Source organism: Fusarium falciforme, chromosome 4, assembly GCF_026873545.1.
Source record: "Fusarium falciforme chromosome 4, complete sequence".
Classification (NCBI taxonomy): domain Eukaryota; kingdom Fungi; phylum Ascomycota; class Sordariomycetes; order Hypocreales; family Nectriaceae; genus Fusarium; species Fusarium falciforme.
Window position 1 is genome coordinate 4,213,616 of NC_070547.1, and position 22,187 is coordinate 4,235,802.

The window sequence follows — 22,187 nt, forward strand, 5'->3', positions numbered from 1 at the left end:
TAGTCTTCATCCTGAGTGATTGACAAACTGGGGATGGTTTGAAAATCGATCTTTCCTCTCTTCTGTTGGCGCTGTATTGCATGCGCCTGCGCTACTAGGGCAACACTGTGTTGAGAACCGATCATCAAGAAGCGCCAATCTCGCGGGACGACCGACATCATGTGTAGAACCAGGGGGACAAGATGTGGACTCGGTCTCGGCTCGATCAGCATGGCCAACTTAGACATGTTGTACTGTGCTGGAGAGTTGCTATTGGATTCCCGGTGGACCATGGCCTCTGCTTGACGGTCTGGCGGTGAGGTTGGCTCACCGAGACTTGGCGAAAAACGCGGTATGAGGTGGGCAAGCCACCATCTGCAATCACTCGTCAGCAGTTCAATGCACCTTTGAATCGGTGAGGCCTTACGTGAGGATCAAGGAGAAACAGAGGATCAGGCGAAGCTTTGTGGAAGAGACGGTGCCAGTCATGTTGAAAGAAGCGAAACGCAACATCAAGAGATTGAGTAAAGAGAAAGGGCCAATCTCCCCCAAAGACAGTTGAATGATAGAAACGAGGCGGAGAGAAGAAAATACCTGAAGTCGTTGAAATCTTTGTCGCTGGCCCAGGTTGGTTGTGAGTTGAAACGGAAGGAGCCACCCTAGGTTGCCAGACACCACAGTGATGGCATCAATCACATCTGGAAGTTGTTAAGATTGGATCCTTAAGAAATACATTATCGGTTAAAGGTGCAGGAGTTTCGTTTCTATCTACTCCAATAGAGGCGACCTGAGCCTTGGTCAAGGTTGTCTTTCCTAAGATGCCTTCCAACTTCCCCTGTCGCGTGAAGCTGGCGGCTGCTCTGATCACCTTGATGTAAGTCTGCCATGAGTGGGGATGAGAGTGAGTTCCTTGGTCGATCTCTACGATCCATACGACTTAGCAATAATCTAATCTGCCGTGGTCAGGATCCTCACTGTCGTGATATATCCCTTGGATATCACCACCTCCAGAATCCCTCTCTCCGGCTCAAACACCCAATTCGACTCCTCCAAACTCGCCCTGCTGGTCGAAACACGTCCACTCCCAATACTGGCTCCCCTGTTACTGCACTTCATCTCCGTCGTTCCACCAGATTGGCCCTTTCTATTCATGGGCTCTCATGTCTCCATCGCAACCATCAACACTTCCTTCGCCATCCGCCAGCGCGTTATGGAAGGCAAACTCACTCTAGCTCCAGTCCCTACCAACATGAGCGTCCAAGGCCAGGAGATGGTCAGTCGCTTCTTCACGAACCTATGGCTATATGAGGAGGTGCTCCATCCTGCCGAGTGGTTGCTGGTGTTTCAGACAGACTCGATCATCTGCGCAAACAGCAAGCATGACCTCGATGACTATCTCGAATACGATTGGGTCGGTGCGCCTTGGAGTCCCAACTCTGCCTAGGGAGGCAACGGGGGTCTTTCACTACGCCGGGTCAGTCGTATCATAGACGTCCTCCGAAACCATCAGCGTACACACGATGTTGAACCAGAGGATGTCTGGCTCACAGAACGCCTGGCTCACCATCCCGAGGCAAAGTTAGCCAACGGAACCGTGTCTCTGACATTTTCAGGCGAGCTACACAGCGGTATCCCCGAGAAAGTTGACAAAATGAGAAGCAACAGGACCCTTGAGGATACCAAGAAGGCCAGGGGCATTGATGATTGGCGAGAGGGCTTCTACGAACCCATGGGCTACCACACTGGTGGAGGAGGAGTATGGCTGCACGCGCCCATCTGGGGAACTCCTGAGCTGAGGCGGCACATCTGGTCATATTGTCCCGAGGTCAAGATGACGCTGGATATGGACGTGGCGAGATACATGCCAGGGAATTGCCGTGGCCGTTGGAAGATGTAGTCCCATGAAGCATTGTGCCGTATTAATTAGTGGAATGGTGTTGTTCTCGAAGATGGGCTTTGTACTCCTGAACTGAAGATCCGATAGAGAATCGTACCTGTCAGTTGACGATGTGCCACCAAAAACAAACTGACCGACACCCGCAACACCATTAATGTTTATACACATACACATCAGTCTTTGTTAGTATCTACTATCACTGACTAATAACTATTACGATCCGAGCAAAGCAAATACGCCCCTAGACAACTCCTAAGCACTATCATGACATGGTCCCGTTTCTCAAATACATACATGTTGCCTCCATCCTCCACATTCAAGAGCTGTAGCATAGTACAGATTTAACCACCGACAGCACGGCCGACCGCGCCAGCGAGCTCGCCAAACAGGATGCCCTTGAACACGTTCTCGCCCATGCCCTGCGTCCATGCACCAGCCTCCTTAAGACGGGCCTTCCACGCCTCCTTTTGCTTCTCGCCCAGCTCCTCCCACTTCTTGCCGGGTCCGTGGACGGACGGCTCATGGACATCGAGTTGAAGCTTTGGCACAGAGTTGCCATCCCCTTCAGCAGTTGCGGGAGGAGCTTCGCCCTCGTACACCACGAGGGTCTCACCAGCCTCAGTCTTTAGGGCATCTCGGCCGGCAAGCTTGGCCAAGAAGTCGTCGGCCAGGAAGGCAGCCGGTGGATGCTCAGGATCCCGGAGAGTTCCATGCCATGAGGGGAGGAACTTCTCTGCGTGAAGAATTGGGCGGTTGATGCCATATACCTCGAGGATAGACTGGCCGATGACGGCAAGGATGAGCACGATGATGGCCAGGGCAATGGCAACTGGGCGGAAAGATGGGCCACGCGACTTCATGGCAGTAACATAACGGGTTGGGCGAGGAGGTCCCTTCTTGTTCCGCGGGGCCTTGTCAACGTGTTTCCGCAAGGGAATACTGTGGACAGCGACCGTCTTTTGGAGGGAGATGCTGGCGAGCTTGATGAACTGCTGGCGGATATGGGTCTTGGGAGGGACAAAGGTCGAGAAAGCAAGACCGGTGATGTTGTCGGTACCATGGACATCCTTGAGCGTATACAAGGGCCAGAGCTTGGATAGGAGTTCTATGGAAGCACCCGTCGTGACGTCAACTGTGTAGAGCGAGAGTGACGAGTCATGGCCTGCGACTACGATAATGAATTGCGCTTCGCCGACTGGAGCTCCGGGCGATGCAGGAGGAGATAGGTTAGCAACGGCCAAAGCAGTCGCAGAGATCTTTCTTGGTATTCGGGCGTTGACAGCCAACCGGGCGCCCTTGTGGCCTGCGTAGGGCAGTCTGTATCCCTGAACTACAACACCACTTCGCTTGGGGAGGTTGGCAGCAGCCACGAGGAAATTGGGGCTCAGATAACGGATTGACCGGAACACGGGTCGCTCGCCATGGTCGTCGGGCATCGTATATACCAGTTCCGGATCGCTGCTCTCCTTCGCGCCAATCTTGACGAGATATAGCTCGTACTTGTAGCAATATGCGACCTGAAACTCGTTGTCTCCGGTCTGCACAATATCCAGATCTTCGGCTTCCTTTGGCAGCTCCAAGACGCCGCGCAGCTTGGTAGCAGCGCCAGACGCTTCAAAAACAGCCAATTGATGCTCCTTGCCCATTGCGGTAGCGGCAGCGCCCACCGGCCCCGCGACTCGCAGCAGACGTTGATACATATCGGCATCGGGGTTCTCGAACAGTGCAGCGCGCGACAGCTCAGAGATGTTGGAGTCGGGGATCTTAGTCCCGGCCGCGGCGCGAGCCTTGGACTGCTCGATGGCAAGGGTTCGGAGGTGCTCGTTCTTGCCCTTTGCGATGCTGTCGTGGCTCGAGTTCACGCCGGCGTAGAGGTATGTCGTCTTGCCCTTGTGCGGGCCGACGGCGAGGGACATGACGCTGTCTTCATCGCGGGAAAGGTCGATTTCTCCGGCTATGCGGAGCTCTTGCTGCGACAAGGTCTCGAGAACAGTCTGCGACCCAGGTTAGCTACAGTTCGCGATGTCATTGAGAGTAGCCAGCTCACAATCTTGTTTCCAACTCCAGATCGACCAGCTCCACCTCCACCTCCAACTACCAAGCGAGTAGAGTCCTCCGGGTCAAAGTCAACGGCGTAGAGGGGATAGTCGAGCTCTATGCTCGCGCGCGGGAATGGCGGGGCCATGATGGCGATGAGGCAGGGCCTCTGCTAGAGGGCGGGACAATACGAGGTTGAGAAGGCAGCGAGATTGCGCAAAGAAGCAAGAAACGCAAATGCAATGCGACGAGAGGCGCTTTGTGTGCGAAAAGTGACCGCGGGGGGGTTTGGTGTTGAGTGACGCCAAGTTTGAAGCTCGAGGCCAGATGTTCTAGCTGGAAGCTCCTCTGGTTGGTCAGGCGCGATGATGACAGGGTTGTGCAAACAAGGAAACCTGGAAGTGAAGGACCCAGCCACATGTGGCACCGTGACACTGTGGCTTGACTTCAATGCTCGACGTCACTTGGCTCGACAATTGTGTCGAAACTTGTCTTGAGAATGGTGAAAAGACCTAGTTTGTATTATGACTATTCATGAATGGTGTTTCTTGTGAGATACTCACATTTGGACACCATGCGAGCCTTTGTACTGGGATACTCGAGAACCAGGGCCTGGCTGATTGGCGTGTTGAACTACTGGTCTAGAACCAAAGTATTGAAATATAAGAGACTTGGACCTATCGTTGACGTGCAGTAGGCCTGATTCTCGGAAATTTTGAACAGTTAAAAACGTGTGAAACATGCCATGCCCTTGATTGGCTTCTGTGTTCTTAAATGTCCGTCTCCCAATGAGCCCAGCCCTCAGCCCCATGGGCTGTGTTAGCTTGAATCACTCCCTGTCAACCCCTCAACTACAGTACCTGGCCTAATTACAGCAGAGTTTTTCACGGGCGCGGTACAAGAAACGCGTGCCGGCTCTTTGATAGTTTTAATATGCCCTGGGTAACATTTTGGCTGGGCAGGTGATGATGCTGGGCATAGCGATATGTCCAGACTTTGGTGTAGCTGACTGTAACGTCAGCAACCGCTTCAATATATAGCCCTCATCACGTTAATTACCATGCATGGTTCTCATAACATATCAGTGCCTTGTTACCCGGACCTCGTTTTGGGTTTGCAATAAGGCCGAGTTGCAGCATTGCATAAGCACTCAATCAAGGGACACTCCCGTCACATCTCTGTCAAGGAAACAGAAGATGGCGATGATGACGATTCTTGAATATTACGATCCCGTAAATTAGTTATATACATAGATATAGTCATTTGAGAAGTAGAACTTAAAGCCAAACGTTCGTACAAGGCGATGGGTTTACCATTTCACCAACGTGCCCTCGAGACACTCGTCTCTGGCGTCCGTCTCAGATCCAAGGCGACAAGGCAAGAAAACTTGCTCTGATCCAAAATAGCAAATGGCCTGGTCACAGCGCACATGGTCTCTCACCTACCTTGCTGGCCTCGCGTTTCTTCGTGTCCTGCTTCAGCGGAGATGCCGTCGTCGAATGCAACATGAACCAGCTTACTACGTTCTAATTTCAAGTCCAGACCGAGCCAGATCTTCCCCTGTGCTTCATTAAATCGTTAAAACCCCTCGACAAAAGGTCCTTGGCTCTTTCGTGCCCAACCCTCCTCGACACCCAAAGCTAAAAGTGTCGAGAAGGAGCATCGGTCCCACCAGGGTTGAGGCCTCTGGCGATGCTTTCGACACGTCTTCAACCCCCCACGGCGCGAAGTGGGAAAGTAAAAAAGTCCCGCAGGGAGGTCTGGCCAGATTCTTTCCCTTGTGTGAGCCATTCGTAGATTCTCCAAAAGCGCGGGATGTCGACAAGTCGCGTGAGCCCCAGTCCCACAGCTTCCAACCAACCAACGCGACAAGAGGAAAAAAAGTGTTTCGATTGCTGCTGTAGAGAGGTTAGTCAAGTTCCCTCATAGGTGGACCGTAATCAACAACTGAAATAGCATTTCGAAGGGAGCACGCGGGATGGATGGCACGAGGCGAGACGGGTTTGAGAGAACAGGATCGAGGATATCGGCGGCACCTGCGGCTGGTGATTGCATCAAGGCTCGATATGCTTGCTGCTTAGCTCCCTGTTGGTGCTGCTTCTCGGGAAATAACCAGCGGGGCCAACGGGCTGTAGATGAGCGGCGGGCAAAAGTCGTGCCATTCTCTTCTCTATAGAGTCGCGAACCGGCCAGGGTGGAGAGCCGGCGGCCGAGTCCAGTTGATGCCATGCCTGCCGTTCGAGGCGGCCCTGGCCATCAGCTCAGCCTGCAACGGCGCGCCCCACGAACCGAACATGATGATCATGGTCCACACACGTACGACACTCGGGATCGTCAGGGCCCCTAGTCCGAACTGGTCTCCGAATATACGGCCAGGATGTAATCACCGGGACAGGGCGCGTGGCAAGCGGCATGGTAGGTAATGAAGATGGGATGGATTACCGAAGACCACCCCCGTGGGCGAGGCGACTGGCTGGCTGGCTTGGCTGGAGATGATGGCCTCCATGGCCTGGAAGCAAACACAGCCACTTAAGCCGAGCCAGCTCACGCCCGCCGATTAGCGTTGTTGTCGCCGCGATAGGTACCTAAGCAAGCTGTCGTCAGTTGACCACGGGCTGCTGCGAGGCTTTCCCTGTGCGCGCGTGTGTGGTTGTTGGCCCTACGCTGCGAGATGAGATGATGCGGAGGCTGCAACCCACGGGCAAAAGAGAGATGGAGGAAAAAAGCAAAGCCTGCCTGCGTCTCGCAAGCCAGGCCCTTTCTTGTCATCAAAGAGCGACGGGAGCCACACGCATATGCAGAACCCGATGGGAGGGGACACCTCAGTCATCTCGCTGCCGTTGCGGGGAAAAAAAGATGCTGTTGATGAAGAAATGCGTGCGCACTGAGACATGCGTGGACGATGCACACCCTCACACAGTATACAGACGGTTCGAGGAGCGCCTCTTACTGGCACAGCAGAGACAAGAAGCAAGCAGCCTCATCCTTGAAGACCAATGCCGATCCCGCGCCGAGCGGGTGGGCGAGGGGCGTTTAAAGGAGCCAGGATGATGCCAGAAACATGATGTAACTATCAAAGTTCCGTAGTTGAGTTGAGTTTACCAGGAACGCGGGATGGCGCGATCTGAGTGTGGGGGCCTCTCTCGTCTCTATGCGCGGGGTGAAAAGATGAAAGATTGATTCCCATCTCATCAGTGGGACCTCTTACGGGACGGGAAGGGGAAAGACAAAAAGAAAGTGGGTACGTACTAATGTGCCTGGATTAGGTTCTTCCTTCTTCACTCAAATCATTCCCATCTTGGAAGAGACGGCATGTCCAGCATCCATGGGAAATCGAGATTGCCCCTTGAGTGGAACGGAACATGTATGAATGCCTTACATGGAACACCAACCGACCGACCGACCGCGACACGAGGAAAAGGGCAGGCAGGCAACTTCTATCACCTGCAGATGATACGATAGTCTACGCCTTTTTACCCAAGCAGAGGGAAACACTCCCCCCCCGGTTAAACCCCGAGATTGGAGGATGTGACGACAGACAGCCCTTCTGCCAGGGCAGGTAACACAAGAAAAGAGAGAAAACACGCTGCGGCAACGTGCAAACTGCACCTGCGTGAGGCAAGAAACAGCAAGAAAAAGAAGCAAATATCCCCTCTTCCCTCCCACTCCCCTTGACCAAACCCCCCTGCAAGCTTCATGCACTCACCATCACAGACATGGTGTCCAGCGCAGGCCTGCATTTGAGGGCTGCAGCAAGCCACACTGAAGCCTCTCATCAATCTCTCTTTCGTGAAAAACCCGCTTTGGGCCTGTCACACTGGAGGGAGGGCTAGCCATGCTTGTGTGCCCGAGTGGTCTCTGCTAATGCGACTTGTCAACTATCTCCCTGCCTCTTACGTACATGATGATCTCCCCCTAGGAGATACGCCACGCCGCTGCCAGATCTTCCAGCGTCTCCTCTACAGTAGTTTCATGCCGACTCTTAATACGTAATTACCTTCCTTGATACGCAGTCGCCGATAACACGCAGTCTGAGCGTCACTTGCATTGCACACAAGGCAGCCATCATGATATAGATAGATCTTGTCTCTTCTCTAGTGCTGTTCGCCCTAGTATGGATCCTCCATCCCTATTCATTCCTTCTTCCATCCAGTAGCACACGCCCAGGGTATCAGGTATCAATCCGCAACAACCCCCTAAAGGATAAACAGAAGGAGAATGGCCCAGAGAACTCCTGTCCCATCCCGCCGACAGCTAGAGTACAAATCGATACTAACTAAACAAGTAAAAAAAAAAAAGTAAAGTGAAACAAAAACAAGACAAGTACAATCTGGTATCAATGGGTGGGATTCCCGGCAAGAGACAACGCGCAAAAACAACAGCCAGCCGTAACAGTAAAGAAATGCCTCTCCAGGTAACGACAGACCGGACATCCATTCTTGACCAATTCAAGATTGAACACCCAAAATACCAGAGATTTGACCAATTTTTTTTCTTCCTTGATTCTCACCTCTCGCGAGGCTTATCCCCTTCCCCTGATCCAGTGTGCCTTGCCCCCAAAGCAAGGTGCTGTCGAAACGAGTGACTCCGTTGGTTTTATGCCATGGCCAAGCAAAACAAGACAAGTAGAGCAGTGTCTTTAACAATGAAGAAATGATAAAACATGGAGGGAAAACAAATAAACAACAAACCAATCTGTAGCAAGACCTGTTTCTGTAATAGTAATCTGGGCTTGGTAGAGGCTCTGAAACACAGCCTCAAGGCAGAACGAATGGACAAGTACGCAGCAAAAAACACACGCTTTCACCATCCTTCCATCCAGCCACCACCAGGTAAACAAAAGAGAAACGTTCCAATACATGCGGAATATCCAACTCCGTTGACAAAAGACATATAATCCAGATAGAAAAACAACAGCAATGAAATGAAAAAAAGAAACCGGCATAAAAGCTCAAGGAAATGGCGTCGGTTGCCCAACAATAATGCGTCTTCCAAAGTCCCACCCGCTAGCCCCCAAACCGGACCCAGAACCAGAACCAGAACCACTCCAATATTATATAGTAGATGATGGCATATAGGCAATTGCACCTCATTGAAAGGATGCACTCATAATGTCTGAGACGCTGAAAGTCCGCTCTCGGTGGCTTTCTGGTTTGAAAGCGAGGTGATGCCTCTTGTGTCGACTTAGTCAATGATTTCCGCTCCCACCCCGCATCATCTTCGGTGCGTGTCCCGAGTTGCCCACCCAGTTTCTGGCACACGCGGCTGAACTGAAACCCATTGGCCAGTCCGAGGATCCTGCTCTTGCACCTGGCCTTGCCCCGGGACAGGTGGCGGCCTGCCGTCCATAGCCCTCAACGGCGGGAGCCTTTCGCCGCTGGTGGATGATGCTGCAGACGATGGCCGTGATGGGCCTCCATAACCAGGGCCTTGCATAGGTGGCAACCCGCTCGGAGATGCCCCGGGGTGTATGCTCGCAGGAGATCCGTAGGACGGTATCGAGAACTCGGGTCGGTCGTCGGTTCGCCGGCGCTGTGCTGGTCGTTCGCCCGTCGAAGAATCCCCTCCATAGCCTTGAGGTCCCTGTGGACCTGGTGCCAGCGAGCTCGTATCGGTAAAAGAGCCGCTCGCAAAATTAGGACTTGGCGGCCCAACCGCGAGGCCACTAATCGACGGAGTTTGCGCGACAATGTCTCTCAAACGGTTGCGTTCTTCTCGGTAAAAGTCCCGCTGTTGCGTCAACTCCTCGATTTTTATTTCCATCATCCTCCTCTCGTCCCGAAGCTCCTGTAATTGTTTAGTATTCTCCTCCTGGAGGATCTTCTTTTTCCTGCGATGCCTTGTTGAAGCCACCGCATTTCGTTGTCGCTTTTCATCTGCCTTCTTAGATGCTTGAGAGAAATCAACTGGTACGGCGATCGGAGTATCGCTTCCTGGAAGAGTCATGAAAGCTTGTTGTCCTTCAACGCCGAATAGAGCACCTCCCATGCCGTGCCTCCGTATTGTTTCAGTCCATGGCGAGGAAGCCTCACTAGGAGGGCCTGCACCTGGGAATTGTCGATTAGTCTGCATGTTGGGAGGGTATGGCCCTTGCGGGGGCATCGGAGGTTGCTGCGGGCGAGCTGAAGCGGTACTTGGTGGCAAGATAGGGGGAGGTGCTTGTGTCCCTGGGGAAGGGATTGCTGGTTGCGAGAGAGTTCGTCCTGGAGTCGACATTGCTGATGGAGGGCCTGAGGGCATGCCAGGAAGATGTTGCAGACCTGGAAAGTGAGACCTGGCAGTCTCTTCCAGGACCTCGCTTTCGTAGGGCCGCTTAGCTGGGGAAACACTGTGCGGCGGTAGTTGGCGGACTTCAGAATCGCGATTTGATGGTGGTCCATGGCTAAGACTCATGGCTCGAGGAGGTTGAGTTGGGCTGGGTTTCCGTCTGGGGTTATTCACGGCAGGGAAAGGGAATGCCATGGTTGGAGAGTTGCGTTCCGATGAAGGGCCACCCAGGGGTGTCAGAGGCCCAACAGGCGTGCCTGGAAGCGAGATCGAAGCAGGTTGAGCAGCTGGGAACAGTCGCGCTGCTGGGAAAGGTCCAGGAGTTGACCCAGGAGTTACAGCCGGTAACTCGCCGTCATGAAGTCGAACTGCTGTATGGAGAGGTCCGCTTGCCCCTGAACTGAGCAGCTGGGGCTCCAGAGGGTTGAGGATGTTGTGCACACCCAAAGTTCTCGGCTGAACCTGCTGGGCCCTGTTCTCCCCATTTGTGTACGGGACGCTGCTCAAGTCCTGGCGCGTGTCACGAGCGCCCGGTTGCCCGTACCGAGTCGAGGAGGGCGAGACTTGATCGTCTCCCGCTGGTGACCTCGAAGAGCGGCGTGAGGCATGGCGAGACGCAGGTCCAGTCTGCGACATTGGGACCAGATCGCCTGTGCACACCTGGCCACGAGGGCCGGCACATTGACCCTCCCCGGCCCCAGTCAAGGACGGCGGTTGACTGTCCTGGGTGCTGGAAGGCTTCTGCAGAGAGAAGTGCTGGGAGGGCCAACTCGGTGTCGATGGCGTCCGCGGCGAGTTGGGTGTTGCGCCGGTTGAGTCGGTAGCAGCAGAATCAGGGCTGCCCTGAGATGGCTGTGCCTGCGGCCACAGGCTTGTCGTCTGGATCGCCAGGTTGGGTGTGTTGTTCTTGGGGACCCGATGGGATTGATACCCAAACAGTCCCGGTGATGTGAAGCTACCGCAGTATCCTGTCTCGAATGCTTCGAGGAGAGAGAAAGTCAACTGTTGCGACTGGGTTAGACGATTCAACCCTTTTCTTCGCAACCGACAACGCTGTCCCCGTGAAGGATGGAGAGGAGGGTCAAGGCCCAGAACAACTTGATTTAAGAATCACCCTAGTCGATGCTGCTTGGGCCACTCGAGCTAGGATGGGGGAGATGGGGGGTTTTGACGCCGGCTTGTCGAGTCCAGTCCGAGGAATGGCAGGTCAGTACGTCAACCAGCTAATGATCAACAGGTCGAGGCGGCGCGGCACAGGTCGCCACGATGGATCTGATATGTGAGATTCTGGACAGCCCCGGGGGGACACAGCTTGGCTCACTTACGAGCAGCTCGTCGAGGATGATGAACGGCGCAAGTGTGGTTACCAGAACGCTGACAGGGGGATAGCCAATGTGCAGGCTAACCAGCAAATCATACAGCTCAAGGGGAGTTTCGTCGCTGTGAATGGCCGATGGGGCGTGGAGCGAGGACCACCAGTCTGAGCAAATCCTCTCGCCTCGCAATCCGAATTATTGGATGTGATGTGTTTTGGTGCCCACGCCGGGTCTGCTGGCTGGACAAGAGCTTGAAGTTGAGTAGGTTGGATGGGGCTAGAGCTGTGACCGAGTCAACTCGGAGTTGGTGATTATGACGGAAGAAGACAAGGTATCGCAACGTCAACAGATGGGAAGGCTGACAGTGGGCTGGGTAGCCTTGGGCCGTAAGGCTTTGACAGAGTAAGAAGAGAGAAAAGAGTCAGAAGAAGAAGAACAAGCAGAGCTTGGTCAGGGAACGCCCAGTGATGTAAGATGTTGTCTGGCGTTCCGCAGCGCAAACAAGAGAAAAACACCCATGAGAAGCGAGTCCCAGCAGATGGGGCACCGAGATGGAGAGAGCCACACTGTGTGGTATTCTTTATTTGCTCTGGGTACGGATCCCATCCATGCAGGCCTTGAGCTGCTCCCGGTGCCGCGCCTTATCAAGCCCCAGAGCTGGCTGGCCCCGGCTCTCGACGAGCGAGCATCAACTAACTGGCCCAGGGTGTAGGATTTGGGCAAGGCCACGGTCTATAGCGAGAGAAGCTGGGGCTAGGCCGGGGCTAAGCTGGGGCTAGTTCTGGGGGCCCAACAACGAGCTCTCTCTCGAGGTGATTGCTGGTAGGTACCAGGGAGAACGTGTTGACCAGGGTATTGAAGACCAGCAGACGCAGCAAGCATGTACCAGGGGTTGCGTGCCACTGCCCTTGCTTTGCAGACTCCGCGGTCGCCAAGACCACAGCAGGGCTTAGACGACTGGGGCCCTAATAAATGACGGGGAGCTACCGGTAGTTTTGCCCGTCATGACAATTTTTTCTTCTGTCTCCATGAGGGCTGTCGGTGTAGGTAGGTACTGTAGGCAGGTAGCTTCGAACCGCACCCTAGATCAGCCCGTGGCAGAACGTCTATCCGCCTCTTTGTCAGTGGCATCATGTAGGGAGTATGTAACGACAAGTCATGAAGCTGGGCTGTTTGACAGACCAGGAGACGACGGAAATGGGAGTCCGAGGCCACCGATACTGCGGAATAGAAGCTGGCCTCACTTGAAGTTCCATCGAGTACAACTGGCAGCCTTCCAGAGCTAAGCTCGACACCGCCCATCTAGCCCGAGGCCGGCTCACCGGCTAGCTACCAAGGAGACGGAGCCCGAGAAACTAGAGCGGTCAACGGAAATGCCAAAAGTAGTAGACGTGGGCACGGCCGGACGCAAGTGACGGCGACCAACTCACGACGCACTGCGTAGGTGGTTCACGCGCAAGCTCGAGTGAGGTCCATCTGTGCCCAAAACGTCACTCAGAGCCTCGTCGGCCCCTGACCAAGGCACTCCGACCTTCGCAGTCTGATTCTCGATCCAGTTGCAGATGCAGATGCCAGCAGATGCTGCCCGTCAAGTACAGGCGGCAGAGCAAGGTCCAGTCATGTGGCGGGCGACTAGTTGGCGCGCGAAGTGGACCATGGATCTAAGTTGAAAGAGGGCTAGACGCGGTGACGACCGCGCCTTCGGGAGACCCAAAAAGCAACGAGCAGGCGGGCTTGCAGAAGAGAAAAGAGACGACAACAAGATGTCCAACAGCGAGCGAGCCGCTACATGAGCGACCTGGCATGGGGAGCCAAAGGAAAAAGAAGATCGCCATCGCGCCCATGGCCATGGATTTGGGTGGTGCGGACCTAGCTGATCCTGGCTAGTCCTTGCAAGGTCCCAGTTCCCTTGGGAGCAGTTAATTGCGAGTCTTTTCCCTCTCCCTGGCTGGCACCTTGTCTGCCCATTGTTGGCTAGGCTGGGGTGCCTGCATCTATTGCCAGGCACGTCAGTCAGTCGGTCGAACCTTTGCTGGCCTCGAAAGGAAAGCGCGTCACTTACACGATTAATCACACTGCAAACCCCACGGACAGACAGAAACAGAAAGGTCTGTCTTGCCTCGAGATGACATGGCATTGCAGTGCCCACCAAAACCCGCCCAAGGCCACATGGGAGAGAGTCCTGTCTTGCCTTGAGACGTGTGAGTGGAACAGAAAGGAGACAGATGTCGTAGACGGGGAGGCGCAAAAGCAGAGGGCTGCAGATTTGGATAAGGGACAAGCACACGCCCCCCCGTGGCATCACGACTGGGCGGATTGACGAGAATACGGGACCAAGAGGGACTCGAGTTGTTTGATGCAATCAATGATTGATGGAGCATCAAAGAAAGTTTGCTCGACAATGCCAGGCAAGATTTTTAGCGAGCCCTCCACGAACCGCATCGCACCTTCCAACTGGGTTGGAAACGGTCCGCAACGGCAGGCGCAGGGCAAACTCAGGCAACGTCGAGCAACCCGGTGTAAGGCAGGAACAAGCTCCCGTGCATTCCACTCCATTCCACCACCAGACATTCATCCGATCCCGTTCTCGACTCCCTTCAGGGATGGAACTCTTCTCAGTCAGCACTCAGCTACGCCAGCTACGCCAATGCCATGTTTGCCAACACCTGTCGCTGTCATCCCAGCAATTCGTACAGAGCACGGATGCATGCCTTGCCTTCGCCTCATCTCTTTCAACTCAAACTTCCACACGAGCCACGCCACGAATTACCGTCCGCGCGGAAGGGCGGAATCCCCCTGTTCCCCAGCACGATCCGCGGCCGCCCACCCCATCAATGAACCTGGCTCTGGATTGCGGCGTTGCTGAGGAACTTGGTTCTCAGCCCTTGTCTGGACCTGGAGCTAAGCATCTGAACGATGATGCTATAGCCCGAGATGCGGAGTGCGACGCAGTATGTGTTCGGCAGCCCTCCAATGGATCCCAGGCACATCATCCTCCTCATGGCAGACACAATACCAGCGCTAACATTTTGAATAGAGATGGTGCCTGGGGCTTGGGCGCCACCAAAACTCTCATACCCCTCACATGGAATGCTGAGAGGAAGCACGTGTCTCCCAATGCATGCTCCTTTCACTTTCGTCCGGCTTTGATCCTCACCAGAACCCCTGGAGCGGTGATATCCGGTACCATGGCCGAGGGGTGTGGGTGCATCGGCCAACTGGGGATCCCAGTCACGCAGGCACATCGAACAACGACAACATTTCTGACGGGCCACGGTGCTAGGGCATGGCCAGGGACTTTACCGGGGAAAGATCCTGGTCTGTGAGCTGCAAGGCCCGCCTGCAGCATGCAACCGCATCCACGACAGTTGTCCCAGGCGGCAAGGCCCACCTGCATTGCGTCGACGCCGGAGCTCTTGCTGGCACAGGCGCGCGTACCGGGACAACGGTAGGACTCGGAGCTAGGAAGCTTTTGCGATCCGGCACGGCATTGCGCACCTATCGACGATGTCACGCGCGGACGGACAGACCAGATCGCGACGGACTATGATCTGGACCGGCAAGGTCAGATCTCTTCCCGAACATAACCACCGCCGGTCATCTGAGGACGCCATGACACTGGGGAAGGATGAAGCCAGGCCACCTGAGCAATGCCGCGGCGATCCAGGGTGAGGACTATTTGGGGAGAGCAACCATGCTAACATGCTGTAGATTGCTCCGCCTTTTGCAATCCGCCGCTAGGCATGTACAATGTCTGTATGTCGCTGTCATGGCCAACACAAGCGGTCCTGGCGAAAAGGTTAGCTCCAGGTCGAGGAATGGACACCAGACATCAATTGGGTGGCTAAAGAGAAGCACAAAGCAAACATGCCCCAGAAACGTTGGAACAGGTATGATGACCGTTCAAGGCACAGCCAACCCTAGATCAGATTGACATACTTTGCATGCAACGTCGTGTGAATGGCTTATTGACGACCAGGGTGATGTGACGTCGCCTTAACTGTCACGGATGTGATTGTCAACGAGCGGCTCGTCACAAGTTTCCAGGAAATGAATCCGCGAGGACAGCGAAATGAGATGGGTCAGCGCCCTCACGTTGTTTGACGACGGGTGGCTTGCACCATCGTCACATCACGTCGCGCCCGCGGTGACTCGTCCACCACCCACCTTGCGGCGTTGAGAGCCACGGGACGGGGCGTGTTTGGCATCGACGGCTGCCGCAGGCCTAGACATGTCTTGCTAAGAATAAAGCTCTGCCCCAATTCTCGTCAGGTCCAGCTCTATGGCTCATCTGTTAGACAGTCTGTTAGCGTTACCCTGATTGTTGGTTTCATGGCCCGCAGCGGCGAAATGAGCGGCCCTCGAGTGCTGCGCCTAGCCAGGCACCCTTGCACTTACACCCAGTCAAGTTGTGTCGGTGGCGGCGGGGGGTGTCGAGGATACCAATCTTGAGCGGGATGCCTCACGAGCGATCTCAATGCCCAGGCTCCGACTCTTGAGGACTGGCGCGATTAACATGGAGTGTGGGAAATGGGTTTGCGCGGTGGCGGTCTCGGTAGTGCGGGGCCGGACTTTTGATGAATCCTACGAGGAACGTTGGACCATGGATACAGCTGCCTACCGAGGCGGATGGAAGGTCAACAGGCTTCGACGACAGGCTGCGGACACCGTGCATGACTGACTTCATACCTCCCGAGGGTGGGACCCTTCCTAGTCGTCGAGACTTGAACGAGAGAGATGCCACGAGCTACGGACGACGGCGCCTGAGAACCCATGAGACGAGACGACGGCAAGGAAATACGCAATCTCTGGAACGAACAGGCCAAATCCCTACCTGCAGGACTCGTCCTCATGGGTTCTTCTAGTTCTGCTTCAGCTTCCAGGTGCCTTCTTGCCGGTTACAGAGTAGGTAAGTCAGGACATCCCAGGTTGCATTCATCCCCGTCCTCAGGCCGGGCCGTCCCTAGCAGTTTTTGCATTGTTGGCTCCATTTTCCGTACATACATGACTTGGCCTCCGCTGGTCTCCAAGAGCTAATATTCTGACCAAGGTTCAATTATTAATTAGCCGCCGTTTGCCTGCCCATGTCTCGAAAGGGTTCCTCTCTCCAACTTGTTCCCTCTCTTGTCGCCTCATCCGAGTCCATGATAACCCTGGCTGATGCTCTGCAGACGTTGGCCTGCTTGTTCAACCCCCCCCCCCCCCACCGCCCGCCTGGATGAGGGCGCTGAGGTGATCAGCACGCCGGCAAGTATGTACTGGCCATCTTGGACCTTTGGCCTAGCCTCGAAAGATACCCCTGGCCTAGCAGCGGCGATCAATGGGCCCATGAAACCTCCCGTGACCACGACGGCGGTCAGGGCGAGCAGCCAGCCGAGGAGCCTGTGAGCCAGGCGAAACGCGGCCAGCTAATCAGTGAACGTCTGTACCTATGGCATGCATTGCGTCCTGCACCTAATCCGCCTTGTCGAGTCTTGTCGCGGGCCAGGATGTGCTGGCGCAGGCGGCCCTGGGTCGAGTCAGCCAGTCCGCCCTGGCGGCAGAGGAGCAGCGGTACCTCACTCGACCACGCTGCGTGCGCTGTCACTGTAACCGAGACGTGCTACGTAGTAGGTCGTCTCGTCTTTCTGCTGCCATCGGTTCACCGGGAGTCCTAGCTGGGCCCGGTTCATGCAGGCTTTCCCTCTTGCATCTGTGCAGCAGCGCAGCAGCGATGCATCGATGCACCACTGACCAACGGCCGGCACACGCGCCGCATGCCGAGTCGATGCAGGTCGGGGCGCTGGTAGGCATCTGTCACCCAACGGTTGCCCCGTCCGCTTCACTCCTCTTTGCGTGCTGCTGCACCTCGCTGCTACGGGGTAGAGCGGTGTGAGCGTGTGTCTCTGATTGCATGCGTTTTTTTTAACCAGTTGAGGGACATGTGGGAACTGCGTGTTGAGCTGTCCTTGATGCGTTGTCCCCTTTGTGCGCCAGTTTCTCATCATGATGGTGGTGTTGCTGCCCGATGACGACCTGATGGGCGCCCCGGGTTCCCGCAACCGGAGATGAAGCTCGACCAAGATGAAGAGGAGGAGGGAGCCTACCCCGGGGCATTGTCGACGCTGTGCCCAATCCTCGGGTACCAGGCTCGTGCGATACTGTAGGGCTATGCTCTGCTACCTACGTCGTGAGGGTTGGTGTTGGTTGACATGCAGATATTCGAGTTGTGGGGTGCGGGAGGCGGGAACGTGCGAGCAACGTCAGAGGGCTCGCGCCTCAACAACCCTGCCCTGCTCAGAGCTACTGTGCGCCAGGACGGTTCGTGGTCTGGGCCATCGCCCGCTGGACACGCCGTCCCGTCCATCGTTCATCTGATCAGAGGTGGATGAGTAGGGAGCATCCGTGCTGGAGAAAGAAGCGGTGGGCTCCAGCCGGGCTTTTCTGATTCGTAATTGACTCCGGCACCAGGACGTGGGGGTCGGCCGCAGCGGCCTCATGCCACGTGAAGCAACTGAACAAAGACACAAGACGACGAGGCCTTGGATGGGGGATCTTGGAACGGGGCTCCTAGGTTCCTGCCGGCGTGGCAGGCAAGTGGGAAAACGAGCTTGGCTCAGCGCTCACATGGATGGTTGCGGTTTGAAGACCGTGGGTCCTCTAACGCGCAGACAGGGCAAGCTCATGCTTCTGAGCGGGCAGGGAAACGGTCTCTCTGGTCATTTTGGTTTGGACAAAGATGCAAACTCTAGGCAAGATGCACAGAGCATTTGCAGACCGCAGCGTACGGGTACCTTGCCGTCGCAAGCGCGCCGTACCACGGACGACAAGGTGTCCCATTACACAAGCATCGAGCGAGCGGTTCCTCTCCAATTACGTCGTGTCATTGTCAGATCGTCGGACCCGACAGTCTGGGACGCGGCTTCACAAGACGAGATGGACTGTTGCAGCGGGTTTGGCTAGGAAGCGCCACATCAAGTCCTGGCGCTGCGGTCGGGCCACCCGATTTTGCTGTGACAAGGCCAAAAAGGGGTGTTTGTTTGCTTGCCCTTGATGGTGACTGGGCCGGCGCATGCGGACGCCTTGCGGCGATGTCATGGTCGTTCGCAATAAGGCGTATCGAGGGGCGGCTGCGACTAGAAAGGTGAGTGAAGGAAGAGTGGATACAAGACGTCCATTTCGCTTTAGGAGTATGAGAGGGTCCACGGGTGAAGTCTCCGATGCGAACGGTTGTTCTTGGAAGGGACCCAGCCACCATCCATCCTATCTCGCAGTGGCGATGACCAGATCGAGCAGTTTGGGCGGAGGCGCTGTAAGGCAGGATCCGGATCTGAGGCCCGGCGGCCCCCGTGGTCGGGGCCGGAGGTGGTGGGCAAGCTCCGTTCCGTGGTCTGCGGCCGAATGAGGAGCTCCGGCCGCTTACCCTACATGGTTAACGACGGCAACTTGCAGCTTCTCGTCCAGGATGTTCCCCGAACTTCCTTGTGCTGCCAGTTGCTTGCGTGCTTTTCGTACGCTAATAGGCCTGATTCCGATGCTCCGTCTACCTACAAAGGGCCCATTGCCTCCACTCGCTACCTATTCACCCGAACCGTGGCCGAACCGAAGCAAAACTCCAGCTGTCATACATCATACACCATCATCTTCGCCTCAACCCCGCTATTCGCTGGACGACACTTTATTGCACGCCCTGCGCCATTTCACGCTCTACTTCTCAATTCACTCACAAAGGTCATCTTTTCACGGATAGCCCACCATGACTGTCGATATTCAGCACTGGACGATAGAGAAGCCTTGGCTCGAGACGCACTGCCTTCTCGGTGAGGGGCCGTTCTATGAGGTACAGACGGGCACGCTGCGCTTTGTTGATATTCGAAAGAAGCAGCTACATCACTTGAATGTTGCCGAGGGTCCGTCCTCGCTTAGGACAACACAGCTGGATGTCTGTCCCACAGTCACGGCCAACATTGCTGGAGTAGATCCGCAGGACCGCATTGCCTTGGGCCTCAAGTACGGGCTTGCAGTGCTGGACGTCAAGAAGGGGACCTGGGAACTCATTCAACCATTCAACGAGCCCAACAACGAACGCCTGCGGAGCAATGATGGCGGCGTGGATCCTCATGGACGGTTCTGGATTGGGACCATGACAGATTTTGGGCTGGGACCCTTTCAAGCCGAGGGTGAGTGATGATGTTGTCCTGCCAGCGATGCACTGCATCCATCCATCCATCTGGCGCACGACAAGGTTCCGTCTGACATGATGGGAATAGGAGCGCTGTATCGGATGGACGCCAAGTCAAAGGAGGTGATGGTTCCGGACCTGACGATTCCCAACACGCCTGGTTGGTCTCCTGACAACCGAACGCTGTATTTTACCCACTCGAACGCGAGGCAGATCTTTGCCTTTGACTATGACCTTGAGGCGGGGACGGTGTCGAACAAGCGCCTGTTCTACGAGCACGACGGGCCAGGCGAGCCAGACGGGTTCCGAGTGGACGTGGATGGATTCCTCTGGCAGGCGGTGTATGGAGAGGGTCGCGTGTTGAGGATCGACCCAACCGGCAAGGTGGTAGGCGAGGTGCGGGTGCCGACAAGGAACACGACGTGCGTGCAGTTCGTGGGAACTGAGCTGGTGATCACGTCGGCGGCGGACGAGGACGGTGAAGGGACGAGCCGAGAGTATGGGGGGGCAGTGTTCAAGGTGGACGTTGGGATCCGGGGGATTCAACTGCACGAGTTTAAGCTGTAGTAGGCTTAAAGTCGATTGTTTCCATGACCAAGCAGGCGGACAGGCAAGCAAGCAAGCAAACAAGCACAAGGACCAGCATCAGCAAGCATGTCATGTTTCTAGACCCTCTCGACCCTCTCTTGTCATGACCCGTGCGTGCGAGCGAGCGAGACCAGACCCTCACTTGACAGGTCCGAGTGTTTCGACTATTGACAGACTGACCGTCTCTACGCACAGATGCCGGGGCAAGGCAAGGCGAGCGAGACCTTGAACAGAACAAAGCACAGACCGACAATTGGCAGCACAAGCACAACCCGAGGCTCCGGAGCGGAGAGTGAGCCGGGTATAGTTGGTGGCCCGAGTCTCTGGGTAGGTATCCGTACATACATCCATACACAACGGTCAAGAAGCAACAACAGCCAACAGCCAACAGTCCGGAACCCGGGAATCCACAACCGGACCACGGCCCCGGCATCTGGGCCCCGTCCCATCCATCCATTCCCCTTCCCCTTCCCCCCTCGTCCCATGCCATGCCATGCCATACCATCCCGTCAAGGGGAGAGGCCGGCCGGGATCCTTGCCTTGATGGTACACAGTGTGTCACTTTTTCTGTTGTGTGTTCTTTTCTTGCCTTCCCCCCTGTCCTGTGAACGAGCCGGGTCCCCATGTGCCCATCAGCGTTATTTCCCACCATGGCAGGATGCCATGCTGTGATGCCCGACATTCGGTCGACGCAACCCTTCAGCTCGTGTTGTAAGGGGGCGGGGGAGGAGGAGGACGAGGAGCTCATTGTTAAGCTCGTCTGGTCTGTTTTTTTTATCCCTACATTTTGTCTCAAACGTTGGCAGTTCTTTTTTTTTTTTTTTTTTTTTTTTTTCAACTGCCGAGCAAGATCCACCCCCAGCTACCTACCGAGAGTTGTGTGCCTTTTACAGCCGGCAACTTGTTGGAGGCATTTTTTAAGAAGAAACAAGAAAAATGAACGTGCTCATGGCACATGCAATGCATTCTTTTCCTGCGTGACTCGCACATACATACATCAAGAAAAAACATCCATGCCCTGTTGATTTGAGAACAAAAGCAACACAGCCTCCATAGTTACAGTACCTTTTACTTTACATTATCTACACCGCCCAGCTTCACCGCCCAGCAATTGAGAAGATTCTTGTGTGGTTTTTGGTCCTCGATGACTCGATTTCTGTCAAGATGCGTGAAAAAAAAAAAGTAGATGCAGATACTGTAATTGAACAGCTGCATGAGTAGCTACGGGGTCAAGTTGTGGGATTTTGTAGAGATTTGAACAATTGGCATGCGGACTCATCCCATTTCTGGGAGTCTGCTCCGTTTTTTCATGGTCCTTCTTTTTTTTTACCATTTCCGTAGAAAAATTGAACCATGAGAACCAATTATTTTAACAGGGTCTCTCTCTCTCTCTCTTTCTTGTTCTCTCTCTTACACCGCCTTCAACTCCAAACATCGTTCTCGTTCTTTTTGCAAGTTTATCGAAAAAAAAAAAAAAAAAAAAAAAAGGCGGCTGACGTTACAACCCCCCCTGTTCTACACACGCCCCCCTTCCAATCCTTCTTCCTGTAACTAGTCACTTACATACATAAACCTAGCCCAGTTTTTTTTTTTCCTTGATACCCACAAGGACAGAAAGAGAGATCCTGAATGATCATCATCAATGATGGATGGGATTTTTCTCAAATCTCTCCCGCTGGGGTCATCTCCTGCCCCAAGCTCCCCCCTTGTTCCCCAAGCTGGCGATCACTCGCCCTGGGATCTACCCTGTTTCGCCTCACCTTGCTGCAGCAGTGGTTGAAATTAAAACAAAAAACTGACAGGAGAGAAAAAAAAAAGAGACATGTATATTGTCAGAAAAAGTCTCCGTAGTTTCTGCTTCTTCCCCTTCATCACCGCTCTCTCACCCCAGCCCTACCCCCCTGCAGACCGCCTCTTCCCATCAGCCGCGCGCCAGCCTTTC

At 54.9% G+C, this 22,187-nt stretch overlaps 4 protein-coding genes across 4 annotated transcripts; 2 read left to right on the forward strand and 2 right to left on the reverse strand.

Moving 5' to 3' along the window:
* Positions 1-797: 797 nt before the first annotated feature.
* On the forward strand, positions 798-1,876 carry NCS54_00600200 (DUF5672 domain-containing protein; the record flags this gene model as incomplete). The annotated part of the gene is made up of 3 exons (XM_053151479.1): positions 798-853; positions 946-1,394; positions 1,593-1,876. The coding sequence occupies 3 exons, from the start codon at positions 798-800 to the stop codon at positions 1,874-1,876; spliced, it is 789 nt and encodes a 262-aa protein (XP_053007454.1).
* Positions 1,877-2,217: 341 nt separating this feature from the next.
* On the reverse strand, positions 2,218-4,061 carry NCS54_00600300 (Hypothetical protein; the record flags this gene model as incomplete). Its single annotated transcript, XM_053151480.1, has 2 exons — positions 2,218-3,870; positions 3,924-4,061. 2 exons carry the CDS (start codon positions 4,059-4,061, stop codon positions 2,218-2,220), a joined length of 1,791 nt encoding a protein of 596 aa, XP_053007455.1.
* A 5,066-nt stretch (positions 4,062-9,127) lies between these two features.
* On the reverse strand, positions 9,128-10,816 carry NCS54_00600400 (BZIP domain-containing protein; the record flags this gene model as incomplete). Its single annotated transcript, XM_053151481.1, has 1 exon — positions 9,128-10,816. One exon carries the CDS (start codon positions 10,814-10,816, stop codon positions 9,128-9,130), a length of 1,689 nt encoding a protein of 562 aa, XP_053007456.1.
* Positions 10,817-19,231: 8,415 nt separating this feature from the next.
* On the forward strand, positions 19,232-20,224 carry NCS54_00600500 (SGL domain-containing protein; the record flags this gene model as incomplete). Its single annotated transcript, XM_053151482.1, has 2 exons — positions 19,232-19,655; positions 19,746-20,224. The coding sequence occupies 2 exons, from the start codon at positions 19,232-19,234 to the stop codon at positions 20,222-20,224; spliced, it is 903 nt and encodes a 300-aa protein (XP_053007457.1).
* Positions 20,225-22,187: the final 1,963 nt, after the last annotated feature.